This window comes from Taudactylus pleione, unplaced genomic scaffold (genome assembly GCF_031769625.1).
Source record: "Taudactylus pleione unplaced genomic scaffold, aTauple2 ptg000747l, whole genome shotgun sequence".
NCBI classification, from domain to species: Eukaryota; Metazoa; Chordata; class Amphibia; order Anura; family Myobatrachidae; genus Taudactylus; species Taudactylus pleione.
In genome coordinates, this window is record NW_028285149.1 from 3,207,537 (window position 1) to 3,231,579 (window position 24,043).

At 45.9% G+C, this 24,043-nt stretch overlaps 1 protein-coding gene across 1 annotated transcript in view; it reads left to right on the plus strand.

Moving 5' to 3' along the window:
* Positions 1–24,043, plus strand: part of LOC148477106 (pepsin A-like) — a 600,278-nt gene that overhangs the window by 263,112 nt on the left and 313,123 nt on the right. The window contains exon 5 of the mRNA XM_088457226.1: positions 9,980–10,176. Within this exon, the coding sequence (XP_088313352.1) occupies positions 9,980–10,176 (197 nt within the window). The remainder of the gene's footprint in view (positions 1–9,979; positions 10,177–24,043) is intronic.

Consider the following 24,043-nt stretch of genomic DNA (forward strand, 5'->3'; position numbering starts at 1 on the left):
GGGAATATAATGGGTAGTTGTGGTGCTCACTAGTGATCAGTATAACAATGGGAATGTAATGGGTAATGGTGTTGATAACTAGAGATCAGTATACACTGGGAATGTAATGGGTAGTGGTGGTGATCACTAGAGATCAGTATAACACTGGGAATGTAATGGGTAGTGGTGGTGATCACTAGAGATCAGTATAACACAGGGAATGTAATGGGTAGTGGCGGTGATCACTAGTGATCAGTATAACACTGGGAATGTAATGGGTAAAGGTGGTGATCACTAGACATCAGTATAACACTGGGAATGTAATGGGTAGTGGCGGTGATCACTAGAGATCAGTATAACACTGGGAATATAATGGGTAGTGGCGGTGCTCACTAGTGATCAGTGTAACAATGGAAATGTAATGGGTAGTGGTGGTGATCACTAGAGATCAGTATAATACTGGGAATGAAAGTGGTAGTGGTGGTGATCACTAGAGATCAGTATAACACTGGGAATGTAATGGGTAGTGGTGGTGATCACTAGAGATCAGTATAACACAGGGAATGTAATGGGTAATGGCGGTGCTCACTAGTGATCAGTATAACACTGGGAATGTAATGGGTAATGGTGGTGATCGCTAGAGATCAGTATAACACTGGGAATGTAATGGGTAGTGGCGGTGATCACTAGAGATCAGTATAAAACTGGGAATGTAATGGGTAGTGGTGGTGATCACTTGAGATCAGTATAACACTGGGAATGTAATGGGTAATGGTGGTGATCACTAGAGATAAGTATAACACTGGGAATGTAATGGGTAGTGGCGGTGCTCACTAGTGATCAGTATAACAATGGGAATGTAATGGGTAATGGTGTTGATAACTAGAGATCAGTATACACTGGGAATGTAATGGGTAGTGGTGGTGATCACTAGAGATCAGTATAACACTGGGATTGTAATGGGTAGTGGTGGTGAACACTAGTGATCAGTATAACACTGGGAATGTAATGGGTAGTGGCGGTGCTCACTAGTGATCAGTATAACACTGGGAATGTAATGGGTAATGGTGGTGATCACTAGAGATCAGTATAACACTGGGAATGTAATGGGTAGTTTCGGTGCTCACTAGTGATCAGTATAACAATGGGAAAGTAATGGGTAGTGGCGGTGCTCACTAGAGATCAGTATAGTACTGGAAATGTAATGGGTAGTGGTGGTGATCACTAGAGATCAGTATAACACTGGGAATGTAATGGGTAAAGGCGGTGCTCACTAGTGATCAGTATAACACTGGGAATGTAATGGGTAGTGGTGGTGATCACTAGAGATCAGTATAACACAGGGAATGTAATGGGTAGTGGCGGTGCTCACTAGTGATCAATATAACCCTGGGAATGTAATGGGTAGTGGTGGTGATCACTAGAGATCAGTATAACACAGGGAATGTAATGGGTAGTGGCGGTGCTCACTAGTGATCAGTATAACACTGGGAATGTAATGGGTAATGGTTGTGATCACTAGAGATAAGTATAACACTGGGAATGTAATGGGTAGTGGCGGTGCTCACTAGTGATCAGTATAACACTGGGAATGTAATGGGTAGTGGCGGTGCTCACTAGAGATCAGTATGGCACCTGGAATGTAATGGGTAGTGGCGGTGATCACTAGAGATCAGTATAACACTGGGAATGTAATGGGTAATGGCGGTGCTCACTAGTGATCAGTATAACACTGGGAATGTAATGGGTAGTGGCGGTGCTCACTAGTGATCAGTATAACACTGGGAATGTAATGGGTAGTGGCGGTGCTCACTAGAGATCAGTATAGTACTTGAAATGTAATGGGTAGTGGTGGTGATCACTAGAGATCAGTATAACACTGGACATGTAATGGATAATGGTGGTGATCACTAGAGATCAGTATAACACTGGACATGTAATGGGTAATGGTGGTGATCACTAGAGATCAGTATAACACTGGGAATATAATGGGTAATGGCGGTGATCACTAGAGATCAGTATAACACTGGGAATGTAAAGGGTAAAGGCGGTGATCACTACAGATCAGTATAGTACTGGAAATGTAATGGGTAGTGGTGGTGATCACTAGTGATCAGTATACACTGGGAATGTAATGGGTAGTGGCGGTGCTCACTAGTGATCAGTATAACACTGGGAATGTAATGGGTAGTGGCGGTGCTCACTAGTGATCAGTATAACTCTGGGAATGTATTGGGAAATGGTGGTGATCACTAGAGATCAGTATAACACTGGGAATATAATGGGTAGTGGCGGTGCTCACTAGTGATCAGTATAACAATGGGAATGTAATGGGTATTGGTGTTGATAACTAGAGATCAGTATACACTGGGAATGTAATGGGTAGTGGTGGTGATCACTAGAGATCAGAATAACACTGGGAATGTAATGGGTAGTGGTGGTGATCACTAGAGATCAGTATAACACAGGGAATGTAATGGGTAATGGCGGTGCTCACTAGTGATCAGTAAAACACTGGGAATGTAATGGGTAATGGTGGTGATCACTAGAGATAAGTATAACACTGGGAATGTAATGGGTAGTGGCGGTGCTTTTTAGTGATCAGTATAACACTGGGAATGTAATCGGTAATGGTGGTGATAACTAGAGATCAGTATAACACTGGGAATGTAATGGGTAGTGGCGGTGATCACTAGAGATCAGTATAACACTGGGAATATAATGGGTAGTGGCGGTGCTCACTAGTGATCAGTATAACAATGGGAATGTAATGGGTAATGGTGTTGATAACTAGAGATCAGTATACATTGGGAATGTAATGGGTAGTGGTGGTGATCACTAGAGATCAGTATAACACTGGGAATGTAATGGGTAGTGGTGGTGATCACTAGAGATCAGTATAACACTGGGAATGTAATGGGTAATGGCAGTGCTCACTAGTGATCAGTATAACACTGTGAATGTAATGGGTAATGGTGGTGATCACTAGAGATCAGTATAACACTGGGAATGTAATGGGTAGTGGCGGTGATCACTAGAGATCAGTATAACACTGGGAATGTAATGGGTGGTGGCGGTGCTCACTATTGATCAGTATAACAATGGAAATGTAATGGGCAGTGGTGGTGATCACTAGAGATCAGTATAACACTGGGAATGTAATGGGTAGTGGTGGTGATCACTAGAGATCAGTATAACACTGGGAATGTAATGGGTAGTGGTGGTGATCACTAGAGATCAGTATAACACAGGGAATGTAATGGGAAATGGCGGTGCTCACTAGTGATAAGTATAACACTGGGAATGTAATGGGTAATGGTGGTGATCACTAGAGATCTGTATAACACTGGGAATGTAATGGGTAGTGGCGGTGATCACTAGAGATCAGTATAACACTGGGAATGTAATGGGTAGTGGTGGTGATCACTAGAGATCAGTATAACACTGGGAATGTAATGGGTAATGGTGGTGATCACTAGAGATAAGTATAACACTGGAAATGTAATGGGTAGTGGCGGTGCTCACTAGTGATCAGTATAACACTGGGAATGTAATGGGTAATGGTGGTGATCACTAGAGATCAGTATAACACTGGGAATGTAATGGGTAGTGGCGGTGATCACTAGAGATCAGTATAACACTGGGAATATAATGGGTAGTGGCGGTGCTCACTAGTGATCAGTATAACAATGGGAATGTAATGGGTAATGGTGTTGATAACTAGAGATCAGTATACACTGGGAATGTAATGGGTAGTGGTGGTGATCACTAGAGATCAGTATAACACTGGGAATGTAATGGGTAATGGTGGTGATCACTAGAGATAAGTATAACACTGGAAATGTAATGGGTAGTGGCGGTGCTCACTAGTGATCAGTATAACACTGGGAATGTAATTGGTAATGGTGGTGATCACTAGAGATCAGTATAACACTGGGAATGTAATGGGTAGTGGCGGTGATCACTAGAGATCAGTATAACACTGGGAATATAATGGGTAGTGGCGGTGCTCACTAGTGATCAGTATAACAATGGGAATGTAATGGGTAATGGTGTTGATAACTAGAGATCAGTATACACTGGGAATGTAATGGGTAGTGGTGGTGATCACTAGAGATCAGTATAACACCGGGAATGTAATGGGTAGTGGTGGTGATCACTAGAGATCAGTATAACACAGGGAATGTAATGGGTAATGGCGGTGCTCACTAGTGATCAGTATAACACTGGGAATGTAATGGGTAGTGGTGGTGATCACTAGAGATCAGTATAACACTGGGAATGTAATGGGTAGTGGCGGTGATCACTAGAGATCAGTATAACACTGGGAATATAATGGGTAGTGGCGGTGCTCACTAGTGATCAGTATAACAATGGAAATGTAATGGGTAGTGGTGGTGATCACTAGAGATCAGTATAACACTGGGAATGTAATGGGTAGTGGTGGTGATCACTAGAGATCAGTATAACACTGGTAATGTAATGGGTAGTGGTGGTGATCACTAGAGATCAGTATCACACAGGGAATGTAATGGGTAATGGCGGTGCTCACTAGTGATCAGTATAACACTGGGAATGTAATGGGTAATGGTGGTGATCACTAGAGATCAGTATAACACTGGGAATGTAATGGGTAGTGGCGGTGATCACTAGAGATCAGTATAACACTGGGAATGTAGTGGGTAGTGGTGGTGATCACTAGAGATCAGTATAACACTGGGAATGTAATGGGTAATGTGGTGATCACTAAAGATCAGTATAGTACTGGGAATGTAATCGGTAGTGGCGGTGATCACTAGAGATCAGTATAACACTGGGAATGTAATGGGTAATGGTGGTGATCACTAAAGATCAGTATAGTACTGGGAATGTAATGGGTAGTGGCGGTGATCACTAGAGATCAGTGTAACACTGGGAATAAAGAAGAAGAAAGGAAAACATTGCTCACCAAACAGAGTTTTTCTTCTTATATCCTGTCTCATACACAATCGCTGGAAAATATATATGAATATATGGACCAAATATGCCACTGTCTCATATAGAAAAGTAATACGTGCATGCCTACAATACTATAACATGATCCAAGGCAGTAAATCTGGCACAGTCACTTTCTTGGGTATTGTGTTATTGGAGACGGGGCATGCATGGCTAAGATGGCAGGAGCGGCACTGAAAGGGTTAACCCTTTTGCTCCTGCACCATTTTTATATAGAACAATCAGCGCTATACACCATTTTTATATAGAACAATCAGCGCTATACACCATTTTTATATAGAACAATCAGCGCTATACACCATTTTTATATAGAACAATCAGCGCTATACACCATTTTTATATAGAACAATCAGCGCTATGCACCATTTTTATATAGAACAATCAGCATTATGCACCATTTTTATATAGAACAATCAGCGCTATACACCATTTTTATATAGAACAATCAGCGCTATACACCATTTTTATATAGAACAATCAGCGCTATACACCATTTTTATATAGAACAATCAGCGCTATGCACCATTTTTATATAGAACAATCAGCGCTATACACCATTTTTATATAGAACAATCAGCGCTATGCACCATTTTTATATAGAACAATCAGCGCTATACACCATTTTTATATAGAACAATCAGTGCTATACACCATTTTTATATAGAACAATCAGCGCTATACACCATTTGATTACTGGCACCAGCTGTCATGTGTTTGAAATCGTTTTATCTGCATACCGCAAGTCTGATTAAAGTACAGCAGCTGCGGTGCCCAGCAAGGAGGGGATAGGTCCCCGTGTACTGACTGGTGTTACCGGGACGAGGAGCGCCGCTGCCCAGACCTAATCCAGCAGCTGTACTCTGGGAGTGTAAATGATAAGGCGCTGCAGCTGGGCTGCAGGGCTTCATGCCGACTGCTGGGGACTGAGAGCCTAACCCCAGGGCTGCAGTGCTAAGTGGCCACATGTTAGGTGACTCCGGAGAGCCAACTCATGGTACCCCAGCACAGAGAGGGAGACGGTACAGAGCACCAGCAGCCTTGGCCATTTCCAGTGGCACTTGTGCGGTGAGGCAGTGGATTAACCCCCAGTGCACTGCACAAGCAGTGTAAAAGCTATGAGCTGCCAAACGCTGGTGTCCGGGACTCTAGATCTTGGCGTCCCAGCACTGCAAGAGTTAAGCTAAAGTGATAATTGCTGGGGCTTGGGGATAGCAAAGGTTATTAGCTGTATATATAATAAATCAAATACATTCAAATATATTGTTTTCATGTATAAAGCCTTGTGCGGGGCACCAGGAACAGAGGGCCTGATGCAGACCCGGTCGCAAGTGCTGAGCGCTCGCAACTGGGTCGATGGTGGCCAAGAGCACATGCGCACGACAGAGCCGGCTTCATCATGCGCGAGACCCAGATAGCGACGGGCACTCTGTCGCTCCAGGTCTCGCAACAAAGGGGGCGAGCTATTGATGTTGAGTGACAGCTCGCCCCCTTTGGTAGGCGGGCTGGGGGCGTGGCCGGCCAAATGGAGGCATTCCCGAAGGAACGCCTACCGTTTGGGGGCGGCCCCACTGACATCACAAGTGATGTCAGTGGGAGAGATTTCGGCTCTGTTAGAGCTGAAAGCTCTCTGGGACTTGCGGCCACGAGACCCTACCACAAGGGTCTCGTCGCAAGCCCGATGGTCACGATGGTCTTGACCATCACGACCATCATCATGGCCGCTCGCTATAGCTGTGGGTGGTCACCCACAGCTATGCGAGCGGCCAAGAGGCCATTCTTAAAAGAAAAAAAAATGCCCTGATTCAGAGCGAGCGCTCTGTCAGAGCGTCAGGCTCTGAATCAGAGCCAGGGTACATACTATATATTTCTCAGGGTATGTTTAAATGTATTTATATTTAAGATGTATCTAAATGTATCTTTAAAAATTAGGTTAAATGTATTTAATTAAAATTGTACTTACATCTTTCCTGTGGTTTAGATGGATTTGGAGCCCTCTGTGGGCTGCTAGTTCCCCCAGCCCCTTTACCAGGGAACCGGAATGTCTTCCTTTGCAGCCTTATGGCTCAAATGGAGATGGTGAGGTGCAGAGAAGGCTGGCCAGGACAGCTAGCTAATTGTTTTCCTGGAGATCCAAAGAGCTCACACTCTGGGGCTAGGAAACTGCTGCCTGGGGATTCTTTCTCCAGCCTCTGAAGCCCACATTCATCCAGAGAAGGTGATAAGGTCCCAGGAGAATTCTGGATGTAAGTTTCAGAGGGAGCCATCCTCCCATTTCAGACTTGCAGGTAACTGGGGGTGGTTGGCTGTCAGGGTGGTCTCACGCACAGCAGGGTAACCACTCCCCACTGTCCATTAGGACAACGTTAAACTTGTGCATGCTTGATTGGTTAAAGGACCCAGGCCAGGCTTCCCCCCTGTGGTATGGTGTGTTAGAATTGGATAAAAATAGGGGGCTTGTGAGCCCTTAATGAGTATCCTCTGACTATCAGAGAGAACTGTGACATCTGTATGTTGTGGTTGTTCCAAGCACCTTCCACAAGGTACTCATCTTTTTGAGGAAAAAACATCTTGCCATAAGACACCTGCATCTACTTATACCCTGTGACTACCAGAATAGCACCAAATGCTATTTTGTTCTTTGGCTGTTCTAGATTTAGCCTAGTGTCTCCTAACTGAAAGAATATGCAAACTACTCAGTGCAGACTGATCCATAGTGAGGCACCAGTTAGAACTGACTGACACTAGTCAGGAGGTGTTGCAGCAGTGTGTCCACACATACCCAGAAGTAGGCAGTTAGAGGTTCTGGTGGTAGGGGCCTGGTGGTGGCAGCAAGTTACCCACCCACTATTTATAGGCGTAGTGAAGTAAGCCCACTCAGGTTACTCAGGGTCGAGTAAGCACCCTAAATTCTATCAGTGTCATATATCTGTGATCGTCTGGTGGAGCGAGGTCATCCACTCACAGATATTGGTGGCATAGCAGTAGGATAATCCCAGTTGGCTTTTTGGTTACCAGATTGGAGAAGCTAAATTACTCAGGAAAGGAGTAACTGCAGTAGAGGGCAATAGACATGATGGCTGACTACTGCAGAATGTTCAAAGATGATCTTGAAGTAATGTGCAAAGAAAAGGGTGTTGAAATCCCTTACAACACAACTAATAGTGACATGAATGAGGTTTTCATGAGCTGTGATTATGAGTGACCACACTGAGCCCAACCAGACTAACTATAGCAATGCCATCCTAATACCCCCTGTGGTGTATCCCACCGTAGGAGAGAGAGGGCTGCAATTTAGGGAAGCTCAGCTCTGACTCATCCCTGGAAGTTATTAGGTGCCAAACTGGCAGCAACCTTTCAGTAATGGCTGACCTGGCAGTAAGGGTTAATGTATGGAGTAGATAGGAAGGTAGAAGGGGATAGACCAGACAAGGAACATGCCCAAATGGTTTCCCAAAGTTTTTTCATGCCTAACTTTTGTCAGTTGCCCACAGCTCATGCCTACAGTAACTGGCGTCTGTTACCCACAAAACCCTTTTGGACAGTCACCTGGGGATGTGCCTTACACTAAGGTGCCTGATGCAGATCTTCTCCAGGCCTGGACTGTCAGATGGTGCCCAGAAATACTGTAAGTCCTTAGATGTGTGTTGGTGGCTCGTGCGCTCCAATGTTCATGTTTCTCACAGGTCCTTGCCCACAGTTGAGCCCTTACAGCAAGTGACTATGGACATAGTAGTACTCCTGTCTGTGTCCAGTAGATCATGGAAGATACACAGCCTCCCTGTGGTGTATAACACATGGGATCCAAGGCTGGTGCTCTGTCTGCCATCACTGTGGAACAGGTATCAGATGAGGTGGAAAGGGAAGACCCAGGTGGCAATATAAGTCCCCTGGGCCATAGATTGTTTGAGGAAAACTGGACAGTTCTGACAGTTAGGGCAGACAGATACCAGATAGAAATTCCAGATGTGCAGTGCTTGAGGTATAAAGTGGGAGGTGGCAGGGGTAGGACCAAACTGGTGGAGGTAGAGACAACCAGAACCTGTCCCCAGCTCACAACCCCAAGACAGTTACTGACTTAGTTCTGTAGTGACACTACTTACAGATTGGACTAGGAAGGGTCTGTCCAAGTCAGTGGACTGGACAACCACTTGCAAGTTGGCATTCCAGTAACTGAAGGATCCTATGGTATACCTAGAGTGCTGATGGCAACAAATCATGACTAGGACATTATGGTGTGAACTGATGCATCACTGCACAGACTGGGAGCACTACTGGGCCAGAAAGGACAACATGGGTAGGGACAGCCAATGGTCTGTTTGAGTAAGATACTGTTATGGTGGGAGGTTGGGTATGCCACAACTGGTGGTTGGCAGTCATCTGTGCATTCAACCAACTTTAGATCTATGTGTGCATCTGGCCCTCCACAGCAGTAACTGACCACCATCCTTTTGAGTGGCTGCAACCTACCTTGTGGAACTATACTTGCAAATTAGAATCAATTCTTATGACATTTACCTGACTATTATTATTAACTATTTTGTTACATTTAATGCAAAGCTTGATACTCAGATACAAAGTATATGGTTATGAATATGAAGACCATCTGTAAAAGATATACCATTATCATTATCACCTGCAGAATTAAAGTTGTGCATGTTATAAGTATTGTGTTTATTTAAAATGTTTTTATGACGTGTTTTGTTAATTGATATTAAATTTGCTACAGAGCAGCTTCTCACATTGTTCCTCGACAAACCTTCTTACAGTTGTTATTATCTTTGTTTTTGGGTTGTGAAGAATTATATAAGCGGTTAATTAAAATGATGAATGTGTATAAGTGGCTCAAAGGTAAGAGAGTATTAGAAATCAAAGTGGACACCTTCAGTAGGCTATTGATGTATAAACTTAATACGACTAAAAAGGTGAGTGTGTATATATATATATATAGTATAAGTATTTATGCATTGTTTAGAATTGTATCTGACTAACACTTTCTGTCTATAAGGTGGCGAGCATTGTTGCTGCAAATCAAGGTCTTGTTCTAAGTGAAACAGAGTCCATTTTTCTTTACTACTCGCACTTTGATGGAATATTGGGGTTAGGTTACCCCAGCCTGTCAGTGTCTGGCACTACCCCAGTATTTGACACCATGTGGAATGAAGGCTTAATAAGCCAGGATCTGTTCTCTGTGTATCTGAGCAGGTGAGATAAATACATAGAGCCTGTAAGTCTGAAAGCGGACACATTAGTGAACTTTAGCAAACGGCAAATGTGCTCCACTGTGCATAAGCCCCATGGCGGAGGCTCCATTCATCAGTGGTACTCTCTGCCCAGGATATGGGCACTTCTGGGTGTCAAGTAGACAGAGACCTTGCAAATGCAAAAAAGAGGTACATTACAAGGTGGTGTCATTTCACAGACGCATAGCCAGATATACGTGCTATTATGAGTCACATGTATGATGAAGGAACGTCTATCTCTGATGGATCTTTTGACCCAGCATGGGGTAGGTGTAAGTGCTGATACTAATGATGACAGTTATACACAGCATGGGGTAGGTGTAAGGGCTGATATTAATGAAGACGGCTGCACCCAGCATGGGGTAGGTGTAAGTGCTGATACTAATGATGATGGATGCACCAGCATGGGGTATGTGTAAGTGCTGATACTAATGATGATAGCTGCACCCAGCATGGGCTAGGTGTAAGTGCTGATACTAATGATGACAGTTGCACCGAGCATGGGGTAGGTGTAAGTGCTGATACTAATGATGACACCCAGCATGGGGTAGGTGTAAGTGTTGATACTAATGATGACGGTTGCACCCAGCATGGGGTAGGTGTAAGTGCTGATACTAATGATGATGGCTGCACCCAGCATGGGGTAGGTGTAAGTGCTGATATTAATGATGACGGCTGCACCCAGCATGGGGTATGTGTAAGTGCTGATACTAATGATGACGGTTGCACCCAGCATGGGGTAGGTGTAAGTGCTGATACTAATGATGAGAGCTGCACCCAGCACAGGGTAGGTGTAAGTGCTGATATTAATGATGACGGCTGCACCCAGCATGGGGTAGGTGTAAGTGCTGATACTAATGATGACGGTTCCACCCAGCATGGGGTAGGTGTAAGTGCTGATACTAATGATGATGGTTGCACCCAGCATGGGGTAGGTGTAAGTGCTGATACTAATGATGACGGCTGCACCCAGCATGGGGTAGGTGTAAGTGCTGATACTAATGATGACGGCTGCACTCAGCATAGGGTAGCTGTAAGTGCTGATACTAATGATGATGGATGTACCCAGCATGGGGTAGGTGTAAGTGCTGATACTAATGATGATGGCTGCACCCAGCATGGGGTAGGTGTAAGTGCTGATACTAATAATAATGACAGCTGCACCCAGCATAGGGTAGCTGTAAGGGCTGATACTAATGATGATAGCTGCACCCAGCGTGGGGTAGGTGTAAGTGCTGATACTAATGATGACCCCAGCATGGGGTAGGTGTAAGTGCTGATACTAATAATGATGACACCCTGCATGGGGTAGGTGTAAGTGCTGATACTAATAATGATGGCTGCACCCAGCATGGGGTAGCTGTAAGTGCTGATACTAATAATGATGGCTGCACACAGCATGGGGTAGGTGTAAGTGCTGATACTAATGATGACAGTTGCACCCAGCATGGGGTAGGTGTAAGTGCTGATTCTAATGATGACACCCAGCATGGGGTAGGTGTAACTGCTGATACTAATGATGATGGAGGTACCCAGCATGGGGTAGGTGTAAGTGCTGATACTAATGATAACACTCAGCATGGGGTATGTGTAAGTACTGATACTAATGATGATGGCAGCACCCAGCATGGGTTAGGTGTCAGTGCTGATACTGATTATGATGGATGTACCCAGCATGGGGTAGGTGAAAGTGCTGATACTAATGATGATGGCTGCACACAGTATGGGGTAGGTGTAAGTGCTGATACTTAGGATGACACCCAGCATGGGGTAGGTGTAAGTGCTGATACTAATGATGACGGCTGCACCCAGCATGGGATAGGTGTAAGTACTGATACTAATGATGACGGCTGCACCCAGCATGGGGTAGGTGTAAGTGCTGATACTAATGATGACGGCTGCACCCAGCATGGGGTAAGTGTAAGTGCTGATACTAATGATGATGGCTACACACAGCATGGGGTAGGTGTAAGTGCTGATACTAATGATGATGGATGGACCCAGCATGGGGTAGGTGTAAGTGCTGATTGTAATGATGATGGTTGCATCAAGCATGGGGTGGATGGAAGTACTGATACTAATGATGACAGTTGCACCCAGCATGGGGTAGGTGTAAGTGCTGATACTAATGATAACGGCTGCACCCAGCATGGGTAGGTGTAAGTGTTGATACTAATGATGATGGCTACACACAGCATGGGGTAGGTGTAAGTGCTGATACTAATGATGATGGATGTACCCAGCATGGGGTAGGTGTAAGTGCTGATTCTAATGATGATGGTTGCATCAAGCATGGGGTGGATGGAAGTACTGATACTAATGATGACAGTTGCACCCAGCAGGGTAGGTGTAAGTGCTGATACTAATGATGACGGCTGCACCCAGCATGGGGTAGGTGTAAGTGCTGATACTAATGATCAAGGTTGCACCCAGCATGGGGTAGCTGTATGTGCTGATACTAATGATGATGGATGTACCCAGCATGGGGTAGGAGTAAGTGCTGATACTAATGATGACAGTTGCACCCAGCATTGAGTAGGTGTAAGTGCTGATACTAATGATGACAGTTGCACCGAGCATGGGGTAGGTGTAAGTGCTGATACTAATGATGAAGGTTGCACCCAGCATGGGGTAGCTGTATGTGCTGAATCTAATGATTAAGGTTGCACCCAGCATGGGGTAGGTGTAAGTGCTGATACTAATGATGACGGCTGCACCCAGCATGGGGTAGGTGTAAGTGCTGATACTAATGATGATGGCTGCACACAGAACGGGGTAGGTGTAAGTGCTGATACTAATGATGATGGATGTACCCAGCATGGGGTAGGTGTAAGTGCTGATGCTAATGATGATGGCTGCACCCAGCATGGGGTAGGTGTAAGTGCTGATACTAATGATGATGTTTGCACCCAGCATGGGGTAGGTGTAGGTGCTGATACTAATGATGACGGCTGCACCCAGCATGGGGTAGGTGTAAGTGCTGATACTAATGATGACAGTTGCACCGAGCATGGGGTAGGTGTAAGTGCTGATACTAATGATGACGGAAGTACCCAGCATGGGGTAGGTGTAAGTGCTGAAACTAATGATGACAGTTGCACCCAGCATGGGGTAAGTGTAAGTGCTGATACTAATGATGACGGCTGCACCGAGCATGGGACAGGTGTAAGTACTGATACTAATGATGATGGCTACACCCAGCATGGGGTAGGTGTAAGTGCTGATACTAATGATGACGGCTGCACCCAGCATGGGGTAGTTGTAAGTGCTGATACTAATGATGACAGCTGCACCCAGCATGGGGTAGGTGTAAGTGCTGATACTAATGATGATGGCTGCACCCAGCATGGGGTAGGTGTAAGTGCTGATACTAATGATGACGGCTGCACCCAGCATGGGGTAAGTGTGTGCTGATACTAATGATGACGGCTACACTCAGCATGGGGTAGGTGTAAGTGCTGATAGTAATGATGATGGCTGCTTCCAGCATGTGGTAGGTGTAAGTGCTGATATTAATGATGAGGGATGGGTTAGGTGTTAGTGCTCACACTAATGATGATGGTTGCACCCAGCATGGGGTAGGTGTAAGTGCTGATACTAATGATGACAGTTGCACCGAGCATGGGGTAGGTGTAAGTGCCGATACTAATGATGACAGTTGCACCCAGCATGCAGTATGTGAAAGTGCTGATACTAATGATGATAGTTGCTGCCAGCGTGGGGTAAGTGTAAGTGCTGATACTAATGATGAATGTTGCACCCAGCATGGGGTAGGTGTAATTGCTGATATTAATGATGACGGCTGCACCCAGCATGGGGTAGGTGTAAGTGCTGATATTAATGATCACAGTTGCACTGAGCATGGGGTAGGTGTAAGTGCTGATACTAATGATAACTCTCAGCATGGGGTATGTGTAAGTACTGATACTAATGATGATGGCTGCACCCAGCATGGGTTAGATGTTAGTGCTGATACTGATTATGATGGATGTACCCAGCATGGGGTAGGCGAAAGTGCTGATACTAATGATGATGGCTGCACACACTATGGGGTAGGTGTAAGTGCTGATACTTAGGATGACACCCAGCATGGGGTAGGTGTAAGTGCTGATACTAATGATGAAGGTTGCACCCAGCATGGGGTAGGTGTAATTGCTGATATTATTGATGACGGCTGCACCCAGCATGGGGTGGGTGTAAGTGCTGATACTAATGATGACAGTTGCACCCACCATGGGGTAGGTGAAAGTGCTGATTCTAATGATGATGGTTGCATCAAGCATGGGGTGGATGGAAGTGCTGATACTAATGATGACAGTTGCACCCAGCATGGGGTAGATGTAAGTGCTGATACTAATGATGACGGCTGCACCCATCATGGGGTAGGTGTAAGTGCTGATACTAATGATGACGGGTGCACCCAGCATGGGGTAGGTGTATGTGCTAATACTAATAATGATATTTGCACCCAGCATGGGGTAGGTGTAATTGCTGATACTAATGATGACGGAAGTACCCAGCATGGGGTAGGTGTATGTGCTGATACTAATGATGACAGTTGCACCGAGCATGGGGTAGGTGTAAGTGCTGATACTAATGATGATGGCTGCACACAGTATGGGGTAGGTGTAAGTGCTGATAATTAGGATGACACCCAGCATGGGGTAGGTGTAAGTGCTGATACTAATGATGACGGCTGCACCCAGCATGGGATAGGTGTAAGTACTGATACTAATGTTAACGGCTACACCCAGCATGGGATAGGTGTAAGTGCTGATACTAATGACGACGGCTGCACCCAGCATGGGGTAGGTGTAAGTGCTGATACTAATGATGACGGCTGCACCCAGCATGGGGTAAGTGTAAGTGCTGATACTAATGATGATGGCTACACACAGCATGGGGTAGGTGTAAGTGCTGATACTAATGATGAAGGATGTACCCAGCATGTGGTAGGTGTAAGTGCTGATTCTAATGATGAAGGTTGCATCAAGCATGGGGTGGATGGAAGTGCTGATACTAATGATGACAGTTGCACCCAGCATGGGGTAGGTGTAAGTGCTGATACTAATGATGATGGCTGCAGCCAGCATGGGGTAGGTGTAAGTGCTGATACTAATGATGACAGTTGCACCGAGCATGGGGTAGGTGTAAGTGCTGATACTAATGATGATGGATGTACCCAGCATGGGGTAGGTGTAAGTGCTGATACTAATGATGACAGTTGCACCCAGCATGGGGTAGGTGTAAGTGCTGATACTAATGATGACAGTTGCACCGAGCATGGGGTAGGTGTAAGTGCTGATACTAATGATGAAGGTTGCACCCAGCATGGGGTAGGTGTAAGTGCTGATACTAATGATGAAGGTTGCACCCAGCATGGGGTAGCTGTAAGTGTTGAATCTAATGATAACGGTTGCACCCAGCATGGGGTAGGTGTAAGTGCTGATACTAATGATGACGGCTGCACCCAGCATGGGGTAGGTGTAAGTGCTGATACTAATGATGATGGCTGCACACAGCATGGGGTAGGTGTAAGTGCTGATACTAATGATGATGGATGTACCCAGCATGGGGTAGGTGTAAGTGCTGATGCTAATGATGATGGCTGCACCCAGCATGGGGGAGGTGTAAGTGCTGATACTAATGATGACAGTTGCACCGAGTATGCAGTAGGTGAAAGTGCTGATACTAATGATGATAGTTGCTGCCAGCGTGGGGTAGGTGTAAGTGCTGATACTAATGATGAAGGTTGCACCCAGCATGGGGTAGGTGTAATTGCTGATATTAATGATGACAGCTGCACCCAGCATGGGGTAGGTGTAAGTGCTGATGCTAATGATGACAGTTGCACCAACCATGGGGTAGGTGTAAGTGCTGATACTAATGATGACAGTTGCACCCAGCATGGGGTAGGTGAAAGTGCTGATTCTAATGATGATGGTTGCATCAAGCATGGGGTGGATGGAAGTGCTGATACTAATGATGACAGTTGCACCCAGCATGGGTAGGTGTAAGTGCTGATACTAATGATGATGGCTGCACCCATCATGGGGTAGGTGTAAGTGCTGATACTAATGATGACGGGTGCACCCAGCATGGGGTAGTTGTAAGTGCTGATACTAATGATATTTGCACCCAGCATGGGGTAGGTGTAAGTGCTGATACTAAAGATGACGATTGCACCCAGCATGGGGTAGGTGTAAGTTCTGATACTAATGATGATAGCTGCACCCAGCATGGGGTAGGTGTAAGTGCTGATATTAATGATGACGGCTGCACCCATCATGGGGTAGGTGTAAGTGCTGATACTAATGATGACAGATGCACCCAGCATGGGGTAGGTGTAGGTGCTGATACTAATAATAATGACAGCTGCACCCAGCATGGGGTAGGTGTAAGGGCTGATACTAATGATGATGGATGTACCCAGCATGGGGTAGGTGTAAGTGCTGATACTAATGATGACGGCAGCACCCAGCATGGGGTAGGTGTAAGTGCTGATACTGATGATGGAAGTACCCAGCATGGGGTAGGTGTAAGTACTGATACTAATGTTAACGGCTACACCCAGCATGGGATAGGTGTAAGTACTGAAACTAATGTTAACGGCTACACCCAGCATGGGATAGGTGTAAGTGCTGATACTAATGATGACGGCTGCACCCAGCATGGGGTAGGTGTAAGTGCTGATACTAATGATAATGGCTGTACCCAGCATGGGGTAAGTGTAAGTGCTGATACTAATGATGATGGCTACACACAGCATGGGGTAGTTGTAACTGCTGATACTAATGATGATGGATGTACCCAGCATGGGTAGGTGTAAGTGCTGATACTAATGATGACGGCTGCACCCAGCATGGGGTAAGTGTAAGTGCTGATACTAATGATGATGGCTGTACCCAGCATGGGGTAAGTGTAAGTGCTGATACTAATGATGATGGCTACACACAGCATGGGGTAGTTGTAACTGCTGATAATAATGATGACGGCTGCACCCAGCATGGGGTAGGTGTAAGTGCTGATACTAATGATGACGGCTGCACCCAGCATGGGGTAAGTGTAAGTGCTGATACTAATGATGATGGCTCTACACAGCATGGGGTAGGTGTAAGTGCTGATACTAATGATGATGGATGTACCCAGCATGGGGTAGGTGTAAGTGCTGATTCTAATGATGATGGTTACATCAAGCATGGGGTGGATGGAAGTGCTGATACTAATGATGACAGTTGCACCCAGCATGGGGTAGGTGTAAGTGCTGATACTAATGATGACGGCTGCACCGAGCATGGGGTAGGTGTAAGTGCTGATACTAATGATGATGGATGTACCCAGCATGGGGTAGGTGTAAGTGCTGATACTAATGATGACGGTTGCACCCAGCATGGGGTAGGTGTAAGTGCTGATACTAATGATGATGGATGTACCCAGCATGGGGTAGGTGTAAGTGCTGATTCTAATGATGACACCCAGCATGGGGTAAGTGTAAGTGCTGATACTAATGATGATGGCTACACACAGCATGGGGTAGGTGTAAGTGCTGATACTAATGATGATGGATGTACCCAGCATGGGGTAGGTGTAAGTGCTGATACTAATGATGACAGTTGCACCGAGCATGGGGTAGGTGTAAGTGCTGATACTAATGATGACGGAAGTACCCAGCATGGGGTAGGTGTAAGTGCTGAAACTAATGATGACAGTTGCACCCAGCATGGGGTAAGTGTAAGTGCTGATACTAATGATGACGGCTGCACCGAGCATGGGACAGGTGTAAGTACTGATACTAATGATGATGGCTACACCCAGCATGGGGTAGGTGTAAGTGCTGATACTAATGATGACGGCTGCACCCAGCATGGGGTAGTTGTAAGTGCTGATACTAATGATGACAGCTGCACCCAGCATGGGGTAGGTGTAAGTGCTGATACTAATGATGACGGCTGCACCCAGCATGGGGTAGGTGTAAGTGCTGATACTAATGATGACGGCTGCACCCAGCATGGGGTAAGTGTAAGTGCTGATACTAATGATGACGGCTACACTCAGCATGGGGTAGGTGTAAGTGCTGATAGTAATGATGATGGCTGCTTCCAGCATGTGGTAGGTGTAAGTGCTGATATTAATGATGAGGGATGGGTTAGGTGTTAGTGCTCACACTAATGATGATGGTTGCACCCAGCATGGGGTAGGTGTAAGTGCTGAAACTAATGATGACAGTTGCACCGAGCATGGGGTAGGTGTAAGTGCCGATACTAATGATGACAGTTGCACCCAGCATGCAGTATGTGAAAGTGCTGATACTAATGATGATAGTTGCTGCCAGCTTGGGGTAAGTGTAAGTGCTGATACTAATGATGAATGTTGCACCCAGCATGGGGTAGGTGTAATTGCTGATATTAATGATGACGGCTGCACCCAGCATGGGGTAGGTGTAAGTGCTGATATTAATGATCACAGGTGCACTGAGCATGGGGTAGGTGTAAGTGCTGATACTAATGATAACTCTCAGCATGGGGTATGTGTAAGTACTGATACTAATGATGATGGCTGCACCCAGCATGGGTTAGATGTTAGTGCTGATACTGATTATGATGGATGTACCCAGCATGGGGTAGGCGAAAGTGCTGATACTAATGATGATGGCTGCACACACTATGGGGTAGGTGTAAGTGCTGATACTTAGGATGACACCCAGCATGGGGTAGGTGTAAGTGCTGATACTAATGATGAAGGTTGCACCCAGCATGGGGTAGGTGTAATTGCTGATATTATTGATGACAGCTGCACCCAGCATGGGGTGGGTGTAAGTGCTGATACTAATGATGACAGTTGCACCCACCATGGGGTAGGTGAAAGTGCTGATTCTAATGATGATGGTTGCATCAAGCATGGGGTGGATGGAAGTGCTGATACTAATGATGACAGTTGCACCCAGCATGGGGTAGGTGTAAGTGCTGATACTAATGATGACGGCTGCACCCATCATGGGGTAGGTGTAAGTGCTGATAATAATGATGACGGGTGCACCCAGCATGGGGTAGGTGTATGTGCTAATACTAATAATGATATTTGCACCCAGCATGGGGTAGGTGTAATTGCTGATACTAATGATGACGGAAGTACCCAGCATGGGGTAGGTGTATGTGCTGATACTAATGATGACAGTTGCACCGAGCATGGGGTAGGTGTAAGTGCTGATACTAATGATGATGGCTGCACACAGTATGGGGTAGGTGTAAGTGCTGATACTTAGGATGACACCCAGCATGGGGTAGGTGTAAGTGCTGATACTAATGATGACGGCTGCACCCAGCATGGGATAGGTGTAAGTACTGATACTAATGTTAACGGCTACACCCAGCATGGGATAGGTGTAAGTGCTGATACTAATGACGATGGCTGCACCCAGCATGGGGTAGGTGTAAGTGCTGATACTAATGATGACGGCTGCACCCAGCATGGGGTAAGTGTAAGTGCTGATACTAATGATGATGGCTACACACAGCATGGGGTAGGTGTAAGTGCTGATACTAATGATGAAGGATGTACCCAGCATGGGGTAGGTGTAAGTGCTGATTCTAATGATGAAGGTTGCATCAAGCATGGGGTGGATGGAAGTGCTGATACTAATGATGACAATTGCACCCAGCATGGGGTAGGTGTAAGTGCTGATACTAATGATGATGGCTGCAGCCAGCATGGGGTAGGTGTAAGTGCTGATACTAATGATGACAGTTGCACCGAGCATGGGGTAGGTGTAAGTGCTGATACTAATGATGATGGATGTACCCAGCATGGGGTAGGTGTAAGTGCTGATACTAATGATGACAGTTGCACAAAGCATGGGGTAGGTGTAAGTGCTGATACTAATGATGACAGTTGCACCGAGCATGGGGTAGGTGTAAGTGCTGATACTAATGATGAAGGTTGCACCCAGCATGGGGTAGGTGTAAGTGCTGATACTAATGATGAAGGTTGCACCCAGCATGGGGTAGCTGTAAGTGCTGAATCTAATGATAACGGTTGCACCCAGCATGGGGTAGGTGTAAGTGCTGATACTAATGATGATGGCTGCACCCAGCATGGGGTAGGTGTAAGTGCTGATACTAATGATGATGGCTGCACACAGCATGGGGTAGGTGTAAGTGCTGATACTAATGATGATGGATGTACCCAGCATGGGGTAGGTGTAAGTGCTGATGCTAATGATGATGGCTGCACCCAGCATGGGGGAGGTGAAAGTGCTGATTCTAATGATGATGGTTGCATCAAGCATGGGGTGGATGGAAGTGCTGATACTAATGATGACAGTTGCACCCAGCATGGGTAGGTGTAAGTGCTGATACTAATGATGAAGGTTGCACCCAGCATGGGGTAGGTGTAATTGCTGATATTAATGATGACGGCTGCACCCAGCATGGGGTAGGTGTAAGTGCTGATGCTAATGATGACAGTTGCACCAACCATGGGGTAGGTGTAAGTGCTGATACTAATGATGACAGTTGCACCCAGCATGGGGTAGGTGAAAGTGCTGATTCTAATGATGATGGTTGCATCAAGCATGGGGTGGATGGAAGTGCTGATACTAATGATGACAGTTGCACCCAGCATGGGTAGGTGTAAGTCCTGATACTAATGATGATGGCTGCACCCATCATGGGGTAGGTGTAAGTGCTGATACTAATGATGACGGGTGCACCCAGCATGGGGTAGTTGTAAGTGCTGATACTAATGATATTTGCACCCAGCATGGGGTAGGTGTAAGTGCTGATACTAAAAACGACGGTTGCACCCAGCATGGGGTAGGTGTAAGTTCTGATACTAATGATGATAGCTGCACCCAGCATGGGGTAGGTGTAAGTGCTGATACTAATGATGACGGCTGCACCCAGCATGGGGTAAGTGTAAGTGCTGATACTAATGATGATGGCTACACACAGCATGGGATAGGTGTAAGTGCTGATATTAATGATGATGGATGTACCCAGCATGGGGTAGGTGAAAGTGCTGATTCTAATGATGATGGTTGCATCAATCATGGGGTGGATGGAAGTGCTGATACTAATGATGACAGTTGCACCCAGCATGGGGTAGGTGTAAGTGCTGATACTAATGATGACGGCTGCACCCAGCATGGGGTAGGTGTAAGTGCTGATACTAATGATGACAGTTGCTCCGAGCATGGGGTAGGTGTAAGTGCTGATACTAATGATGATGGATGTACCCAGCATGGGGTAGGTGTAAGTGCTGATACTAATGATGACAGTTGCACCCAGCATTGGGTAGGTGTAAGTGCTGATACTAATGATGACGGTTGCATCAAGCATGGGGTGGATGGAAGTGCTGATACTAATGATGACAGTTGCACCCAGCATGGGTTAGGTGTAAGTGCTGATACTAATGATGACGGCTGCACCCAGCATGGGGTAGGTGTAAGTGCTGATACTAATGATGACAGTTGCACCGAGCATGGGGTAGGTGTAAGTGCTGATACTAATGATGACGGATGTACCCAGCATGGGGTAGGTGTAAGTGCTGATACTAATGATGACAGTTGCACCCAGCATGGGGTAGGTGTAAGTGCTGATACTAATGATGACGGCTGCACCCAGCATAGGGTAGGTGTAAGTACTGATACTAATGATGATGGCTACAACCAGCATGGGGTAGGTGTAAGTGCTGATACTAATGATGATGGCTGCACCCAGCATGGGGTAGGTGTAAGTGCTGATACTAATGATGACGGCTGCCCCCAGCATGGGGTAGGTGTAAGTGCTGATAGTAATGATGATGGCTGCTTCCAGCATGTGGTAGGTGTAAGTGCTGATATTAATGATGAGGGTTTGCTACCAGCATGGGTTAGATGTTAGTGGTCACACTAATGATGATGGTTGCACCCAGCATGGGGTAGGTGTAAGTGCTGATACTAATGATGACGGTTGCACCCAGCATGGGGTAGGTGTAAGTGCTGATACTAATGATGATGGATGTACCCAGCATGGGGTAGGTGTAAGTGCTGATTCTAATGATGACACCCAGCATGGGGTAAGTGTAAGTGCTGATACTAATGATGATGGCTACACACAGCATGGGGTAGGTGTAAGTGCTGATACTAATGATGATGGATGTACCCAGCATGGGGTAGGTGTAAGTGCTGATACTAATGATGACAGTTGCACCGAGCATGGGGTAGGTGTAAGTGCTGATACTAATGATGACGGAAGTACCCAGCATGGGGTAGGTGTAAGTGCTGAAACTAATGATGACAGTTGCACCCAGCATGGGGTAAGTGTAAGTGCTGATACTAATGATGACGGCTGCACCGAGCATGGGACAGGTGTAAGTACTGATACTAATGATGATGGCTACACCCAGCATGGGGTAGGTGTAAGTGCTGATACTAATGATGACGGCTGCACCCAGCATGGGGTAGTTGTAAGTGCTGATACTAATGATGACAGCTGCACCCAGCATGGGGTAGGTGTAAGTGCTGATACTAATGATGACGGCTGCACCCAGCATGGGGTAGGTGTAAGTGCTGATACTAATGATGACGGCTGCACCCAGCATGGGGTAAGTGTAAGTGCTGATACTAATGATGACGGCTACACTCAGCATGGGGTAGGTGTAAGTGCTGATAGTAATGATGATGGCTGCTTCCAGCATGTGGTAGGTGTAAGTGCTGATATTAATGATGAGGGATGGGTTAGGTGTTAGTGCTCACACTAATGATGATGGTTGCACCCAGCATGGGGTAGGTGTAAGTGCTGAAACTAATGATGACAGTTGCACCGAGCATGGGGTAGGTGTAAGTGCCGATACTAATGATGACAGTTGCACCCAGCATGCAGTATGTGAAAGTGCTGATACTAATGATGATAGTTGCTGCCAGCGTGGGGTAAGTGTAAGTGCTGATACTAATGATGAATGTTGCACCCAGCATGGGGTAGGTGTAATTGCTGATATTAATGATGACGGCTGCACCCAGCATGGGGTAGGTGTAAGTGCTGATATTAATGATCACAGGTGCACTGAGCATGGGGTAGGTGTAAGTGCTGATACTAATGATAACTCTCAGCATGGGGTATGTGTAAGTACTGATACTAATGATGATGGCTGCACCCAGCATGGGTTAGATGTTAGTGCTGATACTGATTATGATGGATGTACCCAGCATGGGGTAGGCGAAAGTGCTGATACTAATGATGATGGCTGCACACACTATGGGGTAGGTGTAAGTGCTGATACTTAGGATGACACCCAGCATGGGGTAGGTGTAAGTGCTGATACTAATGATGAAGGTTGCACCCAGCATGGGGTAGGTGTAATTGCTGATATTATTGATGACGGCTGCACCCAGCATGGGGTGGGTGTAAGTGCTGATACTAATGATGACAGTTGCACCCACCATGGGGTAGGTGAAAGTGCTGATTCTAATGATGATGGTTGCATCAAGCATGGGGTGGATGGAAGTGCTGATACTAATGATGACAGTTGCACCCAGCATGGGGTAGGTGTAAGTGCTGATACTAATGATGACGGCTGCACCCATCATGGGGTAGGTGTAAGTGCTGATAATAATGATGACGGGTGCACCCAGCATGGGGTAGGTGTATGTGCTAATACTAATAATGATATTTGCACCCAGCATGGGGTAGGTGTAATTGCTGATACTAATGATGACGGAAGTACCCAGCATGGGGTAGGTGTATGTGCTGATACTAATGATGACAGTTGCACCGAGCATGGGGTAGGTGTAAGTGCTGATACTAATGATGATGGCTGCACACAGTATGGGGTAGGTGTAAGTGCTGATACTT